The sequence below is a fragment of the Micromys minutus genome, assembly GCF_963924665.1.
Source record: "Micromys minutus genome assembly, chromosome: 1".
NCBI lineage: Eukaryota > Metazoa > Chordata > Mammalia > Rodentia > Muridae > Micromys > Micromys minutus.
In genome coordinates this window covers 253,297,520-253,318,144 of record NC_137969.1, presented here as the reverse complement: position 1 = coordinate 253,318,144, position 20,625 = coordinate 253,297,520, and the positions used below count along the sequence as shown (strand labels likewise).

Genomic DNA, 20,625 nt, shown 5'->3' with positions numbered 1-20,625 from the left:
CTACATGACATCTCCAGCAGCTTTCTAGACGATTCCCATCTGAACTCTTCCAACACCTAGGACCACTGCCCACCACCCACAAGCTACCACAGCAGACTGGTGACACCCCACTCTTGACACTCCCTGGACATGAAGGTCATGGTGAGGGGACAACCAGGCCCTGCTTTTCTCCCGAGAACATAAAGTGCAACAGAACTTTGCATTGTTGGCTGCACACAAGTTCCCAATTGCTCTGAAGCAGTGTCAGCCTGAGGCCAGCCAACTTGCTCCAAGATTCTGCCTCTGCCTTCTGCAGGCCTGGATCATGGGGGCCTAATAGCCACTCGGCCTTCACGTGGGTTTTGAGGAACCAAACTGGTATAACAACAGCTTGTCTGCTTGTCCATCTCCCCAGCCCCAACCTCAAGACAGGGTTTCTCTGTGTAGACCAGGCTGGCCTGGAATTCTACCTTCCTCTGCCTCCTGAGTGCCGGGATTAAAGTTGTGTGCCACCACTCCTGGCCTAAGAAAATCTGTAACTGGTTGTGATCAATTAATTGATTTTAAACAGCAGCCCAAACCCTGGTGTTTTGTAAGAACCATGCAGTTCCTCAGACTGATGTCAGGCTAAGATGCAGTTCCTGCAGCCCAGAGGCCACGTCCTGCCACCCTGATTGAGGCCTGTACGTCCACTGCTTCTGGCCCCTGTTCTTGCAGCTTTAAGTGAGTCTCACACATTGCCACAGGTTGATCTAAAACATTGTCAAAACACACCTGTGCAAAAGCTGCTTTATGCTTAGCATATCCCAGGAAGAGGGGACCCCAGAGCACCGCACCCTGCCCACCACCAGAGGGCAACAGAGCCCTGTGGGAAGCAGCTCCCCTGTGCACTGCTTCCTCACCTCTTCCCGCTACTAAGCTAAAGAGACACAGGCCACTGTCAACCCGTCATCTGAAGTATTTTAAGCTTCTGATTCTAACCTCACAGCTTTTTCACAGTGTGAAACTGTAAATAGATCGAGGTGCCAACAGCACGACTGGCAGGAGTCACATGCAGCAGCCGGTCACATCCACACGTCTTGGCTGCTACCAAATGTAACCCGGCTTGCCTCCCTGGCTCTGGCCATAAGCAACCCCCCCAGGCAAAGGTGTAGATCAAGGAACAGAATTCTGGGGTGTGGCTGCCAGGCACTTTTTAAGCCTGCAGATGCCAGTGGACAGCTCCATCTAGAAAGAAAGCCCACTCCAACCAAGAGGACAAGCTCCCTCCTGGGCAGGCCTGGGAACTGCCAGGCCTTCAGGGGTGTCAGTGTTCCACACTCTCAGGATCCTAGCTAGTTCAGTCCCAGCCCTCAGTGGGCTAGGCCAGTGTGGCTGGCACTCAGTGTTCTAAGTCTGCCAGACCAGCATATGGAAAGATTATAATTAATCAATACTTCTATGGAGATCACCATCAATCAGTGTGACCTCTGATATCAAATATGTGCACATAAAACACTTGGATTTTTGGGGTGCAGCTCAGTGTTGGGGTGCAGCTCTATGGAGTGTGTGTGATGAGCAAAGGCCTCAGTATCTCCCAGCAATGCCATGGGCTGTCTCTAGTTAGGGCTAAGGTGACAAGGGACACTTTATTAGTTGAATTTAGGCCACTGAAGGAGCTATGGCCTCATCAGGTGAGTTCTATGTGCCAGCAGAGAAATGTCCTTCACAGTAAGTCCCAGCACTCCTCCAGCTGTCAGTGCTCAGTGTGCCAGCAGAGAAATGTCCTTCACAGTAAGTCCCAGCACTCCTCCAGCTGTCAGTGCTCAGAGCACCCGAGCAATGGGGCAGGTTCTAGGATCAAACTGACCGTCACACCCAATCGCTAATCCTCACGTCTAACAGGAAGGAAAAGTAGAAAGGCCACTGCCAAGCTGCACAGGGAAACGAGGCTATGACCTTAAGTATCCGAGTGACAGCAGTTACAAACATCTCAGTCATACAAGGAGACTGCTTTGAACTGTGACACTACTTCCAGTGAATACAGTGCTTAGCTCAAGCTATTCTTAAAGACTGCTACCTCACCAGCTGCTGTTCTGAAGACATCCCAGTAATGTGCAGCAAGACACCATATAGAAGCCCATCCCAGAAGGGCATGCTCAGGGCCAGGAAGCTAGGACAGCAGGGCAGGCTCCTTACTTGGAAGTAATCTTCTGTGGCTCTGCCACCCGAATTAAGACCACCCAGAGAACTGACGCGCTTCATACTGCAACCCGGTCACGGACATGCAAGGACAGACCCATCAGCACAGTGTCAACCAAAACAGGAAACACCCTAAGGTAACCTCTCTTGCTCTTGGGAATATTCGGGACCATACAACTTGGAGAGAGGGCCTTTCTCTCACCTGTTCCTTCTTTACCTGGATTCAGTGCCTGGGAAATCCCCCATTTCCCTACACGTTGTACAGCTTTAATTCTGAATACAGTCCTGCTACCTTCTGAGACTGCTCAGCTGAGCTCTGCTGCCTGTCGGGAGTCTGGGCTCTCAGAGGGCTCATTACTCCCAAGGGAAACATTTCAGGCTCACTGTGAAGACCAGATGCATAAACATGTTCTACAGTTTTTGGTAAATTAATAAGAAAAGCAATTTAACTATTAACAAGAGAGACTGTGAGGTTTCTATTTCTCTACTTAGAAATTCACACTGAGGCCAGGTGTGGTCTGACACTCAGAGGCAGAGGTAAGTGTGAGGTAGGAAACAAGCCTAGTCAGGGCCACACAGTGAGACCCTTTCTGAAAGAAAGAATGAGGGGGGGAAAGGGAGGGAGGGGGGAGGGAGGGAGGGGGGAAAGGGAGGGAGGGGGGAGGGAGGGAGGGGGGAGGGAGGGAGGGGGGAGGGAGGGAGGGAGGGGGGAGGGAGGGAAAGAAACCAAACAACAAACACCCCCACACACACCTTTGTTTCCTTTAAAAGTGAACCAGGCTCGGAAGCCAGGCGTGACGTGCACACCTGCAGCCCAGCTGAGCAGCCCACATGGAGGGTCCTCTGCGCAGGATCTGTGATCACATTCTAAATGTGAACTGCACACACCTCTAGCAGGCATAAAAGCCAGACAGGCTGAAAGCCAGGATACAGCCTAAGGTCACAAATTCCAGCAAACGTCCAGCTGTTCTTGAATCTACTTTTACCATAGCCAGCTACACACTGTTGGAGCACTGAAGGGTTTTCTCTACAGAAACCACTAGAAACAAATCACACGTGAATTGTGACTTGACTCATCCAGGTGGCTTTTGGCTTTGGACTTTTTGAGACAGGGTCTCACTTTGTGGTTCTGGTTGTCCTGGAACTCAAAACGTAGAGCAGTCTGGCCTTGAACTCAGAGCTCTGCCTGCCTCTGCCTCCCGAGCACTGGGTTCACACCATACTCTTTAAAGCAATGGAGTTCTCTGAAGAAAACTACACAAACTCACTCTGAGCCTCCTTTTTCCTCATAAATGACAGCAGCAAAGTGGCCCATGCTGCACCGTCCTGAACCCATGACACTGGAAAGTACTGGGGTCCATGTGTTCCAGTGTAGCCAAGCGTTAGCCTCAACCTGTCCACCCAGGGCAGCTATCCTCACAGGGGCCAGAAGGCCTCTCTCCACCAGGAACACCCTAGAAAGACGAGTCCATGGAAAGATAGGGAAGAGAGGAAAATTGCAAGCACTCTGTCCTGAGCAGGTGGTTCCAGAACTGACTTTGCACACTAGGCATTTCCAAGTTTCCCATAGGGAGAGAACCACCACTCAAAAGGTGGGCCCGTGCCAGGCATGGTGATACAAACCTAAAATCCCAACTGCTTGTGTGGCTGAGGCTAGAGGACCACAAATGCAAGGACTTACTTACAAAGTAAGTTTCTATCTCAAAAAATAAAAGTATTAGGCTGGCCTAGCTCTAGTAGGTCAGAGTGTCCGAATGTATAGAGAGGAGCTCAGGCTGGACAGATGCTTTCTAGGAAGGGGTCATTAAAAGCCGGCCTTTCTCCAGAACCTGAGAAATGGGTTTCCATCTGCCAGAAGGAGCCCCTCCCTTACGTCTGTCTGAGAGAGGACACAGGCTACCTGTGGTACCTGAGAGCATATCAAAGCCCACGCTGACCCTCAGCTCCCGCAGTATCACAAGTACTGATTACACACTGCAAAGCCAGTTCTCTCCCCTCTGCTGCTGGTCCTCTTTATAGCTCATATGATCTGTCCACCACTCCAGCACTACCTCCTGCTTGCTTACGATCTGCACGTCTCTCCTCTCGTGTCTCTCACTCTCCCAGATGCCTCTGCATATTCTCTCTTTCTTACTCACAATAAAAAACTTCCCTCTAAAAATGCAGCAGGCAAGACAACAGTCCTGGGGCTGGAGAGACGGCTCAATGGGTAAGGGTACTGACTGCTCTTCCAGAGGTCCTGAGTTCAAATCCCAGCAACCACATGGTGGCTCACAACCATCTGTGATGGGATCCAATGCCCTCTTCTGGTGTGTCTGAGGACAGCTATAGTGTACTTATATATAATAAATAAATCTTAAAAAAAAATAAAAGACCACAGTCCCTTCGCTGCACCTGCTCACACACAAGCTCACCAGTGGAGTATTTGCCCAGCATAAACACCACCCTGGATTTTCTCCCAAGTACTGTGCTCAGTCTGAGAGTAACCGCCCAGCACGCCCCAGGCTCCTGCTCAGTGCAAATGAAAAGTCTAATCCCTCAAATGTCACAGGAGATGCTGCCTTCCTGACTATCAGCATTAAAGCCTGGTGTAACCATCATCCCGGATGGCATGGCTCCCATCACAGGCAGAGGCCTGCAGGCGGCATTCTGCCCCACAGACTTCTGGGCAGTGTTCAGACAATGGCGCCTCCGCGTGTTCATGGATGTTATAAACGCCTCAGACCCTCTATACAACTACTAATAAAAACCACAGTGCGCCTCTGCCTCAGGCCACCCTGGCTCCCAGATCTACTATGAACCCAAATAGATTTCTGGAGGGACACAGCCAAGAGTGTGACACATGCATAAGGTAAACTGGACAACAGTAGCCCTAGGCCTAACTGACAGCCCAGGCAGGGAGCAAGGCATGGGCCTAAGGCAAGTGAGCCTGAGGATGAACGTAGACACTTTCAGAACAGCTCAGAACACACTTGTCTCCAGCATGCTCCTAAGTACTGCAAACTCCTCGCTGGAGCCTGGGAACATCCTGAGCAGCAGGGACACCTTCTAAAACTGCGTCACTGTGTACTTCTACTGTCTGGGACACAAAGAATGACTGACGAGCTCCAGCGAATGTACCCAGTGGGGCAGCTGTCAGCACAAAGGGACGAGGCATGGCAGCCAGTTATGGAGCAGAAGTCTGAGTCTTCCCTGAGGCTCCCGTAGAAAATCCCTCTGATAACATGGATACCTCCACTCAAAGTCCCACGACTTCCACGTCTTTCCTTAAAGCCAGTGAAGCCCAGAGCTTTGAAAATTTACAGGTGTGCCTTCTAAGTCACAAAACTCAAACCTCATTAAAAACCCTGTTTCCCCATAATCCCTAAGTTAGTGTGGTCATAGCTTTCCTTCTGGAAGATGAGTTCTGGAGGAGTCACACCAATGTTAACTTAGAAAGAGATGATGCTGTGCACTGTGTGGTGTGTGTGCACATCTCCAGGCGTCTTCTACCACTCTCCCCGTATGACACAGTCTTTGACCCTGGAGCAGACCATTTCGGTACTGGCTGGCTGAGATCTGATTTTCTCCACCTCACCTAGTGCCGGGGCTGCGCGCATGCACAACGCCCCTTTGTCATGAGTACAGGGGCTGCACGCATGCACCACGCCCCTTTGTCATGAGTGCTGGGGATGCAAGCTCAGGCCCTCAGGCTTGAGCAGCAAGCACTTTACACAAAAGCCATTTTCCTGGACTGCTCTGTATGTGTGTGTGTGTGTGTGTGTGTGTGTGTGTGTGTGTAAACTGCACATCCCTGAGCCATGGATATGTTGGAGATCAAAGAACAACTTTCAGGAGTCGGTTGTCTCCTACCATATGGATTGTGAAAGCTGACAGGCAGGTTGCAAGCGCCCATAACACATAATTCATTTCCTGGGCCCCTATTTTAACTCTGAGACAGAGTCTCACTGTACCCTACACTGGCCTCTCACACTAAGATTACAGGTATGAACCACCACTGGGCTCAGGGTCATAAGAGTAAATTCCCACTTGTGATAAAGAAGGCTTTCTCTGAACAGAATCGAGCCACTCCTCCTGTGTCCCAGCTGCTCCACAGCCTGCCCTGGACAGCAGCAGGCAGAGTGAGTACCTGATCCCTCCTGGGACCATGCCTGAGTTCCAAGAAGGCTGACTCTGAGGCTGTGGCTCAGTACCGACCGACGCTGGCAGGAAGAGGGCGCGCTCAGGAGATAGTTACCCAGGGTTCCTCGGCTCACTGTCCCGTGAGCTTCCTCCCTTCAGCTTCCTAACCAGCTTCTCACTGCTGCGTCTAATGGAAGCCCGGAGTTTGCTAAAGGAGCCACTGCGCTTTAAAGATCCAGTGCCATCCTGAAAAACACGTGAACAAGTGTGACGCTGTGGGTGTCCCTCCCACTCCACGCTCAGCCCCACAACCCCAACTGCTGCCAGGCACCGGCTGGCAAGTGAGTCCTGCCAAAGCCACCAGCCTGCAGTGTGCATGAAAACAACCCGTGATCAGGAATCCTCTGAAAATGAAGAATCCAAGCAGAAGCAGCCATATTCTCAAAGGTGGGTGAGCCCACCGCTGTCCTAGGACAGAGGAGAGTAAGGCCACCGCTGTCGACACCAGGCCTCAGGCAGACAGTGTACTTCCGACAGTCACCTATACAGCTGCAAGGTTTTAATAAAATGCTCATTTTCGTACAAATGGCAGAAGCCCTAGATGCCTGGAGAAAGAGAGGCCAGCCGTCCCCATAACCAACAGACACTAGGGAAACACCTGGCAGTCTGGACATGAAATCAAGTGCAGAGTGGAAACCAGGGCATAGTAGCATTGATTTGCAGAATGGCCCCTTGGGGGATCCCAGAAACCAACCGAGCCCACGCAGCGCTGCGCCCCAGAAGATCAAGAAATGTACAGAGCAGACAGACACAGACACAGGTCAGTTGGAGTGAGTTTATTAGAAGTTAGAAAGACACATACACACATCACGGAGCACTTCAGATTAGTAGAGAAAAGCAGAATTCAAATTTCCACACCAAGACTACACAGCAAATCTACGTCAGTGTGTCCCGGGGAGGCCCCGTGCAGGGCACTGCCAGGTCTCTAAATACGACAGGGGCGTGCAGCACATGCCTCACTCCTACTGCTCAGTGACTGCACAAGTCACTAGCATGCCACTGTAATAAACCTGCGTGACACTAACGCCTGCCCTCAAGGTGAACAGCTACTCTCTTAACTGTTAAACTTGTGTTACACATTAATAGGCTTATTAACACGGTTGATATTTCTAAGTACATATCTGGCAAAGCTACATGTATCCAGAAATCAAGACCCCAAAGGACGGCAGCACCGAAAGGAGGGGCCAGTCCCAGAGGTGTGGCTGACAAGCTCCTAGGGCTGCTAGACAGCGGACAGCACGGAGGGGCCGGAGGAGGCGCTGCCCGTCATGCAGGAGCAGAGGGGAGGCACCGGGCGGCTAGGCCTGTCAGACAGAAAGAGAGAAGCAGATGAGGCCACAGGAGAAGGAGAGGCAGGCCCCGCCCCCAAGCCTGCTCTACAGTATTTCTAGGTCACACATCCGACAGCTTCACAGGGCCGGCACTGCAGGTGTGGGGCCCAGAGCGTGGGAGGGAACTGAGGCCAGCTTTCAGGTAACTGTCAAGAGTGAAAGGCAACGTTTTTCAAGCACAGACTAGCAATGTGTCAGAAATCTCCTCGGTACTAACTATGGGAAGTTTCACAAGCTGTTGTGCATGGAGAGACAGCACACGATGGTGAGGAAGACTGAATGTGGAAGACACCGTGTCCGTATGTCTCTCCTGTCCTGGTGCGGCTCGCTAAACTGCTACATACTCCTGCAGGCTGAGGACCGCCAGACTCTTGAAAACACTAACATCCTAGACATCTCAGAAACTCTGGGACGCAGTGACTTTAAAAGTCGACAGCACATCTGAAACATGCAGTTGATGCTCCAACTAAAAGCCGTTTCCACAGGCAGCAATGCCTCCTGGCCTGCCAAAATCTCAAAAGGCGCACAGACAACTAGGCCTGGCCCGCGCGCTCAGACTCACCATGGGACGCTGAGCAAGTCATTTAACCAGACCGAGCTTCATCTTTCTCATCTTTAAAACGAAAAATAAAACTTGTTACCAATGGCTCAAGAGTGCCCGGAGGACAAGAAAACATCAATCCCACCGTTTGTCATGAAGGGGATTCTAAATGCTGCAGAGCTCCCACACAGTTAGACCCTAGTGCCCCATGGCCTGTGCCCATGGCAGATGCTCCCCCTCCCCTGGTTCAGATGGATCACAGGAGACGCTGCCTCTCTAAGCAGCTGACAAGGCATCAGAGCTCACAGACTTGGGCTTGGTCCAGGCAGCTACCACGACCTAGAAGCCCGAGGACCCAGGTGAGCAGCTGCCTCCCAGCGCGGGGCCCTTGTTCAATGGTGGTGGCAGGCTGTCCATCAGCACCTGCTCCCCAGGGAGGATGGATAACTGCTGACTAAAACTCAAGCAGACAAATACCCATCAGCATGGCTCAGGGGCTGGAGGCTCACTGTACTGACACTCATGTATATGGCCACAAAGATGTTTCTGTTACATAAACCCATAGGTGGGTTTCTCTTTTAAATTACATGGATCGGGTGTGTGCGAGTGTGTGTGCGCGTGCATTACAGTGTTTAGAGGAAGACTGTCCACCATTTACGTCCTGGGGATTAAACTGTAGGTCACTTGAACAGCAACAGCCTTTACCAACTGAGCCATTTTGTAAGCTCACATAATATAGTGATTTTAGTATTTATTATCGCTGTGCAACAGAATTGTAGGTGCGGCATCTTTATAATGTCTTTTAGTATACTCTTGCTGCCTCCTTAGCATGACTTCCCATAAATAAAAATCTACTTTGAACTAACAGTTCTCTCATTCCCTAAGACCCTTAAGGAAAAATTTCATGCATTGAAACCCGTGAAAGTCAAAGTGTGCCTACTGGCCCACACCCTTAATTCCAGACCTCAGGAGTCACACAAATCTCTGTGAGTTCCCCAACCAGGGCCACACAATGAGACCTGTCTCAAAGACCAAAATAAGGTGGCACACACCTTTAATCCCAGCACCCAGGAGGCAGAGGCAGGAGGATCTTTGTGAATTAAAGCCAGCCTGGTCTACAGAGTAACTTTCAGGACAGCCAGGGCTATTTAGAGAGATTCTGTCTCGAAAAACAAAAACAAAAACCAACAACTTGTAGAAGCTAGGCACTAGGGCACATGTCCATAATCCCCACACCTGGGAAACTACCCCGAAGCCTGAGGCCGAGACCAGCCTGGGCTCCACAGTGGCATCCTGTCTCAAACAAGAGTAAAGCAGGCAGGGGTACAGTCAGTGTGGAGCCCGTCCTTTCTATGTGGATGGTTCGATCCCCAGTACTGAAGCAGCACACACACACACACACACACACACACACACACACACACACGCTTGTAGAAATCTCAGCATAAGAGCAATGTGGCATAAGAGAAGATGGGACAGAGGCTGCTTCTCGGGAACCCCAGGAAAAAGGAGTAGCAAAGATGGAGGCTGTCCTGGGGACTCTGGTCCTCGGAGAGCTAAGTCACATGGTGCTGCACAGTGGACTGTCTGCAGGATGGCTCCACCTCAGTGCCCATGACTGACACACCTTTCACAATAGACACAGAACCCCACGGACATAAGATAACTAAGAACACTGACTTTGATCTAGAAAAGGAAGAACGGCCACAGAGTACCTGTTCAGAATCCCACCCTGCTGGAGAGTGACGGGCTGGATAGCAGGGCCTGTTCAAACCACACCTATCTCAGGCCCGAGGGAGCCCGCTTCCATGAGGTGTGGTCACCATCACCACGACGTGCACTGAAGGACTGCTGTGCTCCCAGGCAGGCTCACTGTGTGTTCAAGAACCTGGCTCAGTGGCCTAAGACCCTCCACCACCAGCACAGCCAAGCATCGGCCGAGCCACACAGTTGCTACCTAGCAAGTCTCATCTTCAACAAACACTATCCTGTTTTAAATTCTATTTCTGAATACCGAAAAAGCCCTGAGTTCCCGTATAAATTGTTTCTGTGATTTCATCTTATTCCTGAAAACTCACTTTGCCTGAGCTGTAAACATCCACAAGAACAGAGGATAGACAGCTGCAGAATTTGAAAGAACACTGAAATCTTCTCTCTAAAAATTATAATCGTAACCCAGGAGGTGGTGTGTGCGCCTTTAATCCCAGCACTGGGAGGCAGAGGCAGGTGGGTCTATCACATCAGGCTTGTTGGTGCAGCTTTAACCCCAGAACCTGAGTCAGATGCAGGCATCTGAGGTCAAGGCCAATCTGATCTATGCAGCAAGTTTCAGACCAGCCAGCGCTACATAAAGGGTAAGTGAATGAGTGAATGAGTGAGTGAGTGAGGGTGTGTAAGTATGAGAGTGAGTGTGTATGAGTTTGAGTCTGTGTGAGAGTGTGTTGTGAATGAATGTGTGTTTATGTGTGTGAGAGTGTATGTGAGTGAGTGTGTAACTGTGTGAATGAAGAGGGTTATGGGAAGGGACATGACTCAGCTAAGGGGAAAAGGACTTGCCTAGCATGTGTAAGGTCCTACGTTCAATACCTGCTAGGACAGCCAGGGTGATATAGAGAACCCCCCCTCTCTCTCTCTCACACACACACACACACACACACACACACAGAGCCTGAGAGGAGAGAACACACTGACAGCACTGTCCAGTGCACTCCTCCCCAAGTGCCCAGGGCAGGTGTGGGACTCAGAGTTGTTGATTGTCTCTGGCACAAGACTCATACATACAGACCTAGAAATACTGTCTCAGGAGAGAGCCCCCTGGAACTTCACTCGAGAGCATTAAAGTCTGTAAGCAAGCCACTGGCCACCAAGCAGAACAGGCCCCCGGACAAGCATGCAGGTCTGGAGAGAACAGTAAGAGTGCAGTCCGCAGTGCTGACAGGACAGGCGTGGGCAGGAAGCCCCAGGCCTCTGCTGCAGTTTAGGTCACTGCCCAACAAGGCTCAGCAGTCAGAGTGGATGCTGACTGGCTGTGCCGGCACAAGAAAGCTGCCTGACTGTGGCCACTAACACTCACATGAGGCTTAGTCAAGACACTGGCTCCTCCAAACTGCCACAGCTAAGTAAATTCTAGAGCCAATCAACCCAAGAACCAGGACAGTCTAGAAGAAAGTCCCAAGCAACAATTTGACAAAGCCACATAGTGACTGCTAGCCACACCACCTGAACGAGCCAAGGGCGTCAGTGATATATGCCTTTCCTGCTGAACCAGTTCACCACAGGGGTCAGCGCCTACCTCCCTCACACTGCCCACAAACCTGGGCAGAAAGCAGTGGTGAAGACCTCCATGGGGTCTGGGGGAGCAGGCCCACACTGTGTCATACACAAGCAGGTAGTTCTAAGCTAGAAAGCTGGGACCCCTGTCAAGGGCAGCGGAGAACAGTCCTAATGCACCTGTGCTGAGCTGCTCTCTGACAGCATCAGCTCCCGGCAAGGCTCTCTAGCAGCCCCAGGGCAGCCTCCTGAGTGGGGGCAAGAGCACTGAGTTAGCAGGAAACGGGAGTTAGGAAAGCTAGTTAGTCAGCCATGCCCATCCCCGGGTTACAGGAAACCAGAGTACGGACACTCAGTCAGCATGCACACGTGCTCTGCGAGAGGCCAATCAGCGTTCACGGATTCCTAAAGAAAACTACTGCAAGCAATACAGCTTCAGAGTTAGCAGAAGTTAGGAACTTACAGAAAGCTTCCCTGATGCTTAATTTGCGACAAGTGGCGAGTCTAGCGTGAAACAGAGCAGCCAGCGTTGCCGCTGGGGAGGCCGGCAGGTCCTGCCCGGGTGCAGCTAGCGTGCTGTACTTACCCCATTCCACTCTACGCTCATACTCACTTCCTCCCCTCCGTCAGGGCCACTCTCGTACTTGACCACGTCCACATTGAGGCTCTCCCGGCTCCTTCGCTTCTCCATGTTCTCAGGGTCATTTAGCACTTCAGCCACTCTCTGTTTGTGAACATTGTCAAGACCCTGTGAGCCAGGCAGGGGAGAACGGTGTGCCCGTTAGCACTGACATCTCAGAAGACCTCAGTATCTGAGCTTCTCTCATCTACTGTTCGTTGTTGTTGCTAGCACTCGGGCATGCCTGCTGCAGAGCCATGTGGGAGAGGTCAGAGGGCACGGCAGAGCCCGTTGGCTTTCTCCTTCCACCCTCAGCCTTACAGATCAAGCACCTCTCCCCGCTTAGCCCTCACCTCTCACTGTCCCAAAGATACCAATTCTTATATAACCAGGACACATGCAAATCAGCACTCCTGGAGATGGGACTGAGGCTCAAGGTTAACCTCACTAGAGATTGAGGCCAGTCTAGGAAACAAAATAATCTGTCTCAAGTAACAACCATGTCAACTCTGGCGCACCCCCTTATCCGGCATGATACTCCTGTGGCACAGAATCTGTCCTGTTCAGAGCGTCTGTGGCTGCCTGCTAGAGGAACGCCCTCATAAGAGCACTCACACCCTCTCTCTGACCCTCTGAGACCCCTGCAGCTCCTCTTGCTCCAACCCAGCCTGCAATGTAGAGTAGGCCTAAACTGAGGACCCTGCTCCTGGGGACACAGCCCAACAGCTGATGACATCCACATATTGCCTGACTCGGCCACCAGGACCAAAGGAGCAGCAGCATGAGTTCTTTTAAGCCCGGACCCACAAGTCCCAGTAGAATGGTCCCACTCAGACCACTTCACACCAACTGTGAGCACGTGAGGGGTGCTCTTCCGTCCTTCCTCTCTTTCCTTTTCTTCCTCATTTATCTTTTTAGTTTCCAGACACTAGGTCTCCTACCAAAGTCCGCTTTCTCTGCCTCAGCCTCCTGAGTACTACAAGACTATCATGCCTAGCCCCTCTGAACATTTTAGACAATAGTTCTGCACGCCCTGTGTGTGTGACAAGTGTTCCTCACTGAGCTAAGCCCAAATCAAGCTTTCAGTAGCAGGCACATAAAAAGCCATCACAGTTCCAACAGATTATTTTTAGAGAAGTGTTGAGCACACCTGCTTACGTGACCTCATGGCAGCTTCTTCCAATGTTTCTGCAGCTTCAAATTTCCCCTGCCGTCGGTAAAGTGCTCCAAGGTTTTTCAAGGTAGTTGTGACGGTGGGACTGCAGGAAGATGAACAGCACAGAACAGTCAGTGCGAGTCCTGGTCAGTGCGAGCGCCGGCTGCCCTGAGTGTTCGGTGAGACCATGAAATGTCCCAGGGTTTGATGGGCAGATGCTCTGCGGAGCTTCAGATAAAGTGCAGGATGCAGAGGACAGCGCTTTTTTCGGCTACCACACTCTAAAAAATGCTCTTCCTGCAAGCCTCCAGAGCCTGGCAGTCATGGAGTCCTATTGCATGGCCACCAAAGCATGTGGCTAGTCTGCAGGCAAAGCTTGCTCTGTGCTGGTCAAGTCTCTTGTGTCTCAGACCTGACAGCCATAAGATACTTTGTAGATAAAGCAGGGCCAGGAGACAGGGTACAGTGTTGCCTCACAGGCAGGCAGAGGAATCTTGCTAACCTTAGAAAGCCGGGGATATAGTTCAGTGGTGGGTCAAGGGCTTCACAAGGAGAAGGATCTTAGCTTGGATCTCAGGTGCATGTAAGAGCCAAGCAGAGAGGTGTGTGAAGAAACCACAACACTGGAGAGGTGGGGACATGTGGGTACCAGGCACTCCCTGGCCAGCCAATTGAGCCAAAACAGCATGTTCCAGGTTCAGGGAAACCCTGGCTCAAAAAATGTACTTGAAGAGAAATAAAAGAGAGTAAAAGCCAAGTACTCCTGTACACAAGGGCGTATTTAAAAAGTCAGAAATTGCCGATATGGGTTAGACCTGTGTGATCCTAGCACTCAGGAGGCCAAAGCAGGAAGACTAAGAGTTCAAGGCTAGAATGAGTTACCAGCAAGGCCCCACTGCAAAATAAAAAGCTAGAAATATCCTGGCCTCACTTTGGTACTGGTCTGTATTCTGAGAGATGGCGTCCTCTCGCTAATGGTAGGCATCTGTTACAGAAAGAAAGACGGCGACTACATGTCCCTCGGGCAGAAAGGTGAATTCTGTACAACACAGTGAGTACAATGGGGACCCAGAAGAAGACAAACTGGAACCTAACAGGTGCTGCTGACATGAGTGAGGAGGAAGCTGAGCCTTAAAGGAAGGAAGACAAGACTAGAAGCTGGCAGCAGGTTTCTTAGGCCAGCCATAGGCATGGAAACCACAGGGCACACAGGGCACACAGGCCAGTGTGCGCTCCATGTGTTCACTCTCACTTCAAGGCAGCAAGGGTGTCCACGTCACCCTGTACATTCAGGTTTGTTAAGGATGGGCTTCCACCCCACACATGGGTGAGCATGCTGCGGGGCTGCCTAAGGCAGCTCTTGTTAAGAATCCCCTTCTCCTCCAAAGAGGTGTTTGTCAATAAAAAGTATTGATAGCCAGTATCCACCCTGCTGTGGTGACTGGAGTGTAGGTAATAGAAATGATCTCTCTGGAAAACAGGTGGATTTTAGGTTGTTTTGCCTTTTGTTGATGTTGTTGTTTTGGAGACAGGGTTCACTATGTAGCCCTAAAACTCCTTATATTAACCTCAAACTCACCTGCCTCTCAAGTACTGGGATTAAAGTATGTGGCACCATGCCTGGGCGCTTTCTTTTTTCATCATCATCATCATCATTATTATTATTGTAATAAATATGTGTAGGTATGCATGAGCAGAAGACTTGTGTGGCAGTTAGAGGACAAGTCTCTGTTTATTCAGCTCCCAGGATGAAATGCGCCTAGCGATCTCATCAGCTTGATGGTCCAGTTTTAATGAGAATATGGGAAAATGGGGGACCATGTGACTAGAATGTCACACTGGCCTGGCACTGTCATCCCTGCTGTCTGGGGTCCGGTCTGGGCCAGTCTGGGCTGGTCTGGGCAGACTCACCTGTCCACTTTGCAGGCTTTGTACCAGCCACCGTACTCCCCAAAAGACGAGCCGTCCTTCTGCTTTCCCTACGTGTGAGAGAGAAGTCAGGTGAGCGGCCGGGGCGACAGCGCACCCCACACGCCCTCAAAGCGGCGGCGCAGCCTTACTTTGCACTCTTCTCTCTCCTCAGCGTGCATCCAGATGGGCTTGTTTTCATCTGGGGAGAAAAACAACATAAGCTGTAGAATAAACACCCAGTCCATGATGGTGGTGCTGTGAGTTCTGGGCTAGCCTAGTCTACATAGGAGTGGTTTTAGGAAAACCAAGGCTACACACTAACCACTGAGCAGCCACCCTCTAAGGCTGTCAGTAACTTCAAGGTTTTATCTTGTTTTTTATATAAGCCTTCTCAGGAATTTTTTTCTATTCCTTCAAGTGTGTCTGTGCATGTGTGTGTGTGTGTATATATATATGTATGTATATATATGTGTGTGTGTGTGTGTATGCATGTGAATATACACACACATATGTTTTGCACACATGTGATCACTCATGTGAAAGTGAGTGTGCACATGGGTGAACATGCAGGCAGTGTTCACGGCTGACATCTGGAGTCTTCTTCTCCCTGGCTCTGACTTACTCAGCGGATGCAGTAGGTCTTTCAGCCACGCCCACAGCCTGTCTCCCTAGATAGCCTGCTCCCAGGACTGTTTTCCCTTCTGAGGCCAGAATCCCAGGCTGGCGGCCACACCACCTGGCCTCTCCATCATCCCCACAGCCTAACTCTGAGGTCAAGCTGACTCTGGAGGAAGCCCAGCAAGGGCACCGAAAGGACACAGCTACAGTGTCCAGCACTGAGGATGCTAAGTAGTGAGTGTCTCCTCACTGAGCAGAGGCTAGCCTCTGTAAAACATTCATACACATAAAAATAAGCTTTAAGTTAATAAATAATAATTCTCCTTAAGTGAAAGACAGTGCATGTAACAACTGACAGAAACCCCGTCTGGATCCATCCTCTGACCTTTTCACAAATTCACAATTGCCGTCTGAGTGTTTCATGCCACACGCATAAAGAAAATATTTAGCACAAACACTGTTTCTGACTCAGCAATTTAAGATTTATTTATGCATATGGTAGCCTTGTCTGCATGAACATCTGCACACCAGAAGACATCAGGTCCCATTATAGACACTTGTAAGCTATCGTGTGGGTGCTGGGAATTGAACTCAGGACCTCTGAAATGCACCCAGCACCCTTAACTGCTGAGCCATCTTTCCAGGCCCTGATTCAGTAATTTATACCCTATAAAATACAGACTTCACTGCATGTCTTGAGTAGACAGGCAGCGGTTTGGCAGGGCTGCAGGGCTGCAGACTGAGGCCCAGACTGGCAGCAGCGCACCAACACTTTTTCCTCTGTAATGTCTGGAGGGATCTAAAGTAGGAACAAACAACACAGCAGGTCCAGGGCACAGGGGACATTTATATTTGTCACAGGTTCCCAGGGTGGATTGCAAACTAGACAGGATGAACGGCTCTAAGAAAAGGTTCCAGGGCTGGAGAGATGGCTCAGTGGTTAAAAGCACTGACTGCTCTTCCAGAGGTCCTGAGTTCAATTCCCACAACCACATGGTGGCTCACAATGGGATCTGATGCCCTCTTCTGGTATGTCTGAAGACAGCGACAATGCATTCAAATATGTAAAATAAATAAATCCAGACTGGAAACTTAGGCCATGTATTATGATAGAAGCATGGGCTCTGGAGAAAGGGCTGTGAAAGGCCGTGAGGAGATGGCCTCATTGGGCTGCAGTCAGGGCCCTCACTAATGTTCACTAAATACTGAATGACGACCTGCCTGTAACTCAGCTTCTCTTCCACCACTGGATAAAAGACTCAATTCAAGGCCAGCAAGATGGCTCAACCAGCAAAAACCAAGCCACGTGAAAAGGGTGGGTGTGGTGGCACACATCTGTGAGCCAGCACTCCTGTGGCCCGATTCGATGTGGAAAAGGAGAACCGCCCTGGTTTAAGGGTCAGCTCTCCGGAATGGCTTCTGACCTCCATATGCACACACATAATACTAAATAAATGAGCAAATATTTTAAAAACTAAAATTCAAACTAACTTCTCTCTAGAAAATGTATAGAAAGGCTGAAGAAACAGCCCCAAGTTTGAGACTCTGCCTAACCTTCTAGGGGATACAACTTTGATACATGTTACCCTAATAATGGCACATAAATAGCTCTAACTCTAGTTCCAGGAAACCCAATGTCCTCTTCAGGCTCACATGCTAGATGCTAGGTCCCCAGCTGATATAACGCTTTGGAAGAAGTAGAAGGCATGTGGCCATGCTTCAGGAGAGATGTCACTGGAAATGTGCATTAAGGTTTCAAAAGTCCACACTATTCCCAGTCTTGCTCTCTGCCTCCTGCCTGTGGACCAGACGTAAGCTCTCAGCTACTGCCCCAGCGCCATGCCTGCTGCTCCCATGCCCCCTACATGATGTGATGGTCATGAACTCATCCTCTAAAGCTATAAGCAAGCTCCCAAGTAAATGCTTTCTTTTATAAATTCCCTTGGTCATGGTGTCTCCTCACAGAAATAGAGAAGAAAATAAGACAACATTAAATAATAAAATCTTGAAGAATAAGAAGGAGAGAGAAGGGAATTGGGAATTATTGCCAATATCTAGGTGAAAACCACTCTTTTTAATATATTCATTTAATACATTTGCTTAGAATATTTCTTACCATCCACAGATCCAAACTCCCGTTCATGTGCTCGGGTGAGAATCTCCTTGTACAATGTTTCCGCTTGTTTGAACTTCCCTTGTTTCAGATAACAAGAAGCCTTCGAGAAAATACAGTACTTAGTGCCTTCACATAGAAACACGGGTGGACCTTCATCTACAGAAGAACCACGGCCCATCCGCACATACCAGGTTGTTCTTCGTCTTGGCCACGTTGGGGTCATCAGGCCCCAGCTTGGTCTGGTAGATCTCCAGGGCCCTCTGGTAGTAATATTCCACCTCCTCATACTTGCCCTGGTTCTGGCACAGTAAGGCCAGGTTATTTAGTTGCTTGGCAACATCAGGATGATCCTTTCCCAGAACCTGGGGTTGGAAACAGCGCATCAGAAACACCACCATCTATTCATTATCTACTCTCCTGCCAAGCATGACCTGCGTGCTCCGTGTGCACACAGGAAACCCCACAGAACTCCCATGCCAGAGCGCAGCGGTCGATGGAGTCACTGACCTCACCTTGAGGGAAGGAAAGGGTGCGGTACTCACTTCCTCAGCTCCTTTATTTCCAAGGTGGAAACAAACATGTCACTATGTACAGGGAGGACCTTCAACATGAGATTCTCCTACAGACTCACCCAGGACCTCAGTGGGCTCATCCCTCCATCTAACACCAAGGAGTCCCCCTTCCCCTTGCCTCATAAGCACACCTGCTATGCTTCTCTGGCAAGTGTCAGCACCAAACATCTTCTTGCTAATCCTTTCCTTGCTAACCCTTGCCTTAGAAAATAAACTCAAGACTCGGGAGCTTGGTTCTTCCCTCAGCATCCTCCCTAGAAAGGGGCAGACACAGACGGAAGAACAACTCACACTTAATCCCTCCAAACCTGGTCAGGCACTGGGTCTGATGCACACACCTTCAGTCACAGCACTCAGGAGGCAGAGGCCAGCGGATCTCAGTGAGGTCAAGGTCAGCCTGGGCTACAGAGGGGGTTCCAGGACTAAACAGAGAGAGCCTATCTCAGGAAAAACTAAAAGCCAAACCCAAAACCCTATCCAGGCTTGGTCTCTGTGCACTGTGCTCACTCCTGCACACAGCCCACACCTTTTCTACACACTCTCCCTCTCCCTGTCTCTGAAACTGTGAAGCCGGCTAGCCAAGATTCCGTGCAGAAAGCTGACTCAGGGCTGCAGGAGCCCTGCTCCCTCCTCTTCTGTGGCTCTACCCTAAAGGTGATCCACCCTGGGTCCCAACCAATCAAGAGACAATGTTCCTGCCAAGCAAGAAGTTGTACATAAAGCACTTTAATACCCTTGGGGGGGGGGGCTGTTTTTTCACAACAGGCTTTTTCTCCAGACTAGAATTGGGCTTCTGGACTTAACAGAGAACCGCCCCCCTCAGCCCCAACTGGGGGATCACCTTAGAAAGTTTCTAATCCTAATCCCGCTTTACACTTAACCTGCTCTTGAACCTAACCCACACAATCTGACACTTCTTTTTCCTAAGGAAGCAAATAATACACAATAAGGTATTATCTAAGGGGGCTGGAGAGATGACTCAGCAGTTAAGAACACCTGCAGGAAACCTGGGTTTCATTTCTAGCATCCACATGGTAGTTCACAACCATCTATAACTTCAGTCCCATGGGTTCACATACGATGCTGTTTTCTAACTCTGAGGGTACTATGCACACATGTGTTGCACAGACATGCATGCAGGCAAAACACTCATACATAAAATAAAGTGAATAAATCTAATAAAAATTTTTGAAAATTTATCTATACATTTGGTTATCCATGCCATATGGCTCAAAATTAAATGATCACTTGCCAGTATCACTGATAAACAACTTTAAGAAACACCAAGCTAGGGCTGGAGAGATGGCTCAGTGGTTAGAAGCATTAGCTGCTCTTGCAGAGGACCTGAGTTCAGTTCCCAGCACCCACACAGCAGCTCCTAACTATAACTCCAGTTCCAAGGCTCTGGTGCCCTCTTCTGGCCTCTGCTGGCACCAAGCACACATCTAGTACACACCCATGCTTGTAGGAAAACACTCACATACACGGAATGAAAATAAATAAATCTTAAACCAAAAGAAAGCACCAAGCTGAACTGTGACCATTCATCCTGTCTAGTTTGCAGTCCACCCTGGGAACCTGTGACAAATATAAATGTCCCCTGTGCCCTGGACCTGCTGTGTTGTTTGTTCCTACTTTAGATCCCTCCAGACATTACAGAGAAAAAAGTGTTGGTGCGCTGCTGCCAGTCTGGGCCTCAGTCTGCAGCCCTGCAGCCCTGCCAAACCGCTGCCTGTCCACTCAAGACATCAAATGCACAGCTGACGCCCACAGAAGAAAACTTTGGATCTCCTAGAACTGGAGTTAGAGTTGTGAGCCACCACGTGGGGGCTGGGAATGGAATCTATGTCCCCTGTAATAGTCTCCAGTACTCTTAACTGCTGAGCCATCTCTCTAGTTCCAGTAAACTTATTCTTGTTTTTGAGACAGGGTCCCTATGTGAAGTCCTGGCTGTCCTGAACTCACTCTGTAGACCAGGCTGGCATTAAACACATGAGATCCACCTGCCTCTGCCTCCCAAGTGCTGGGACCAAAGGCATGCGCCACTGTACCTGACAGTATACTTTTCTTAACTAAAATATTTTTAATGACAAGAACATCATTAAAATCAGTGAAACACAGAGACAGATGCACTTCCTCCTGCTACTCA

General features: G+C 49.9%; 1 protein-coding gene across 13 annotated transcripts in view; it reads right to left on the bottom strand.

Annotated features, from left to right (window-relative positions):
- The window catches only part of KLC1 (kinesin light chain 1), a 42,561-nt gene that overhangs the window by 3,757 nt on the left and 18,179 nt on the right, over positions 1–20,625 (bottom strand). The window contains exons 8-15 of one of the 13 annotated variants that reach the window (XM_080926240.1): positions 18,093–18,266; positions 17,905–18,004; positions 15,320–15,369; positions 15,171–15,238; positions 13,254–13,362; positions 12,071–12,232; positions 8,236–8,286; positions 6,397–6,528 (exon numbers count right to left, since the gene is read on the bottom strand). In XM_080926240.1, the coding sequence (XP_080782366.1) occupies positions 8,254–8,286; positions 12,071–12,232; positions 13,254–13,362; positions 15,171–15,238; positions 15,320–15,369; positions 17,905–18,004; positions 18,093–18,266 (696 nt within the window). In that variant the 3' untranslated portion in view covers positions 6,397–6,528; positions 8,236–8,253. Of the gene's footprint in view, positions 1–6,396; positions 6,529–6,568; positions 7,647–8,235; positions 8,287–12,070; positions 12,233–13,253; positions 13,363–15,170; positions 15,239–15,319; positions 15,370–17,904; positions 18,005–18,092; positions 18,267–20,625 lie in introns of those variants that run through there. The other 12 variants (XM_080926230.1, XM_080926232.1, XM_080926239.1 and 9 more) reach the window with 12 other exon arrangements.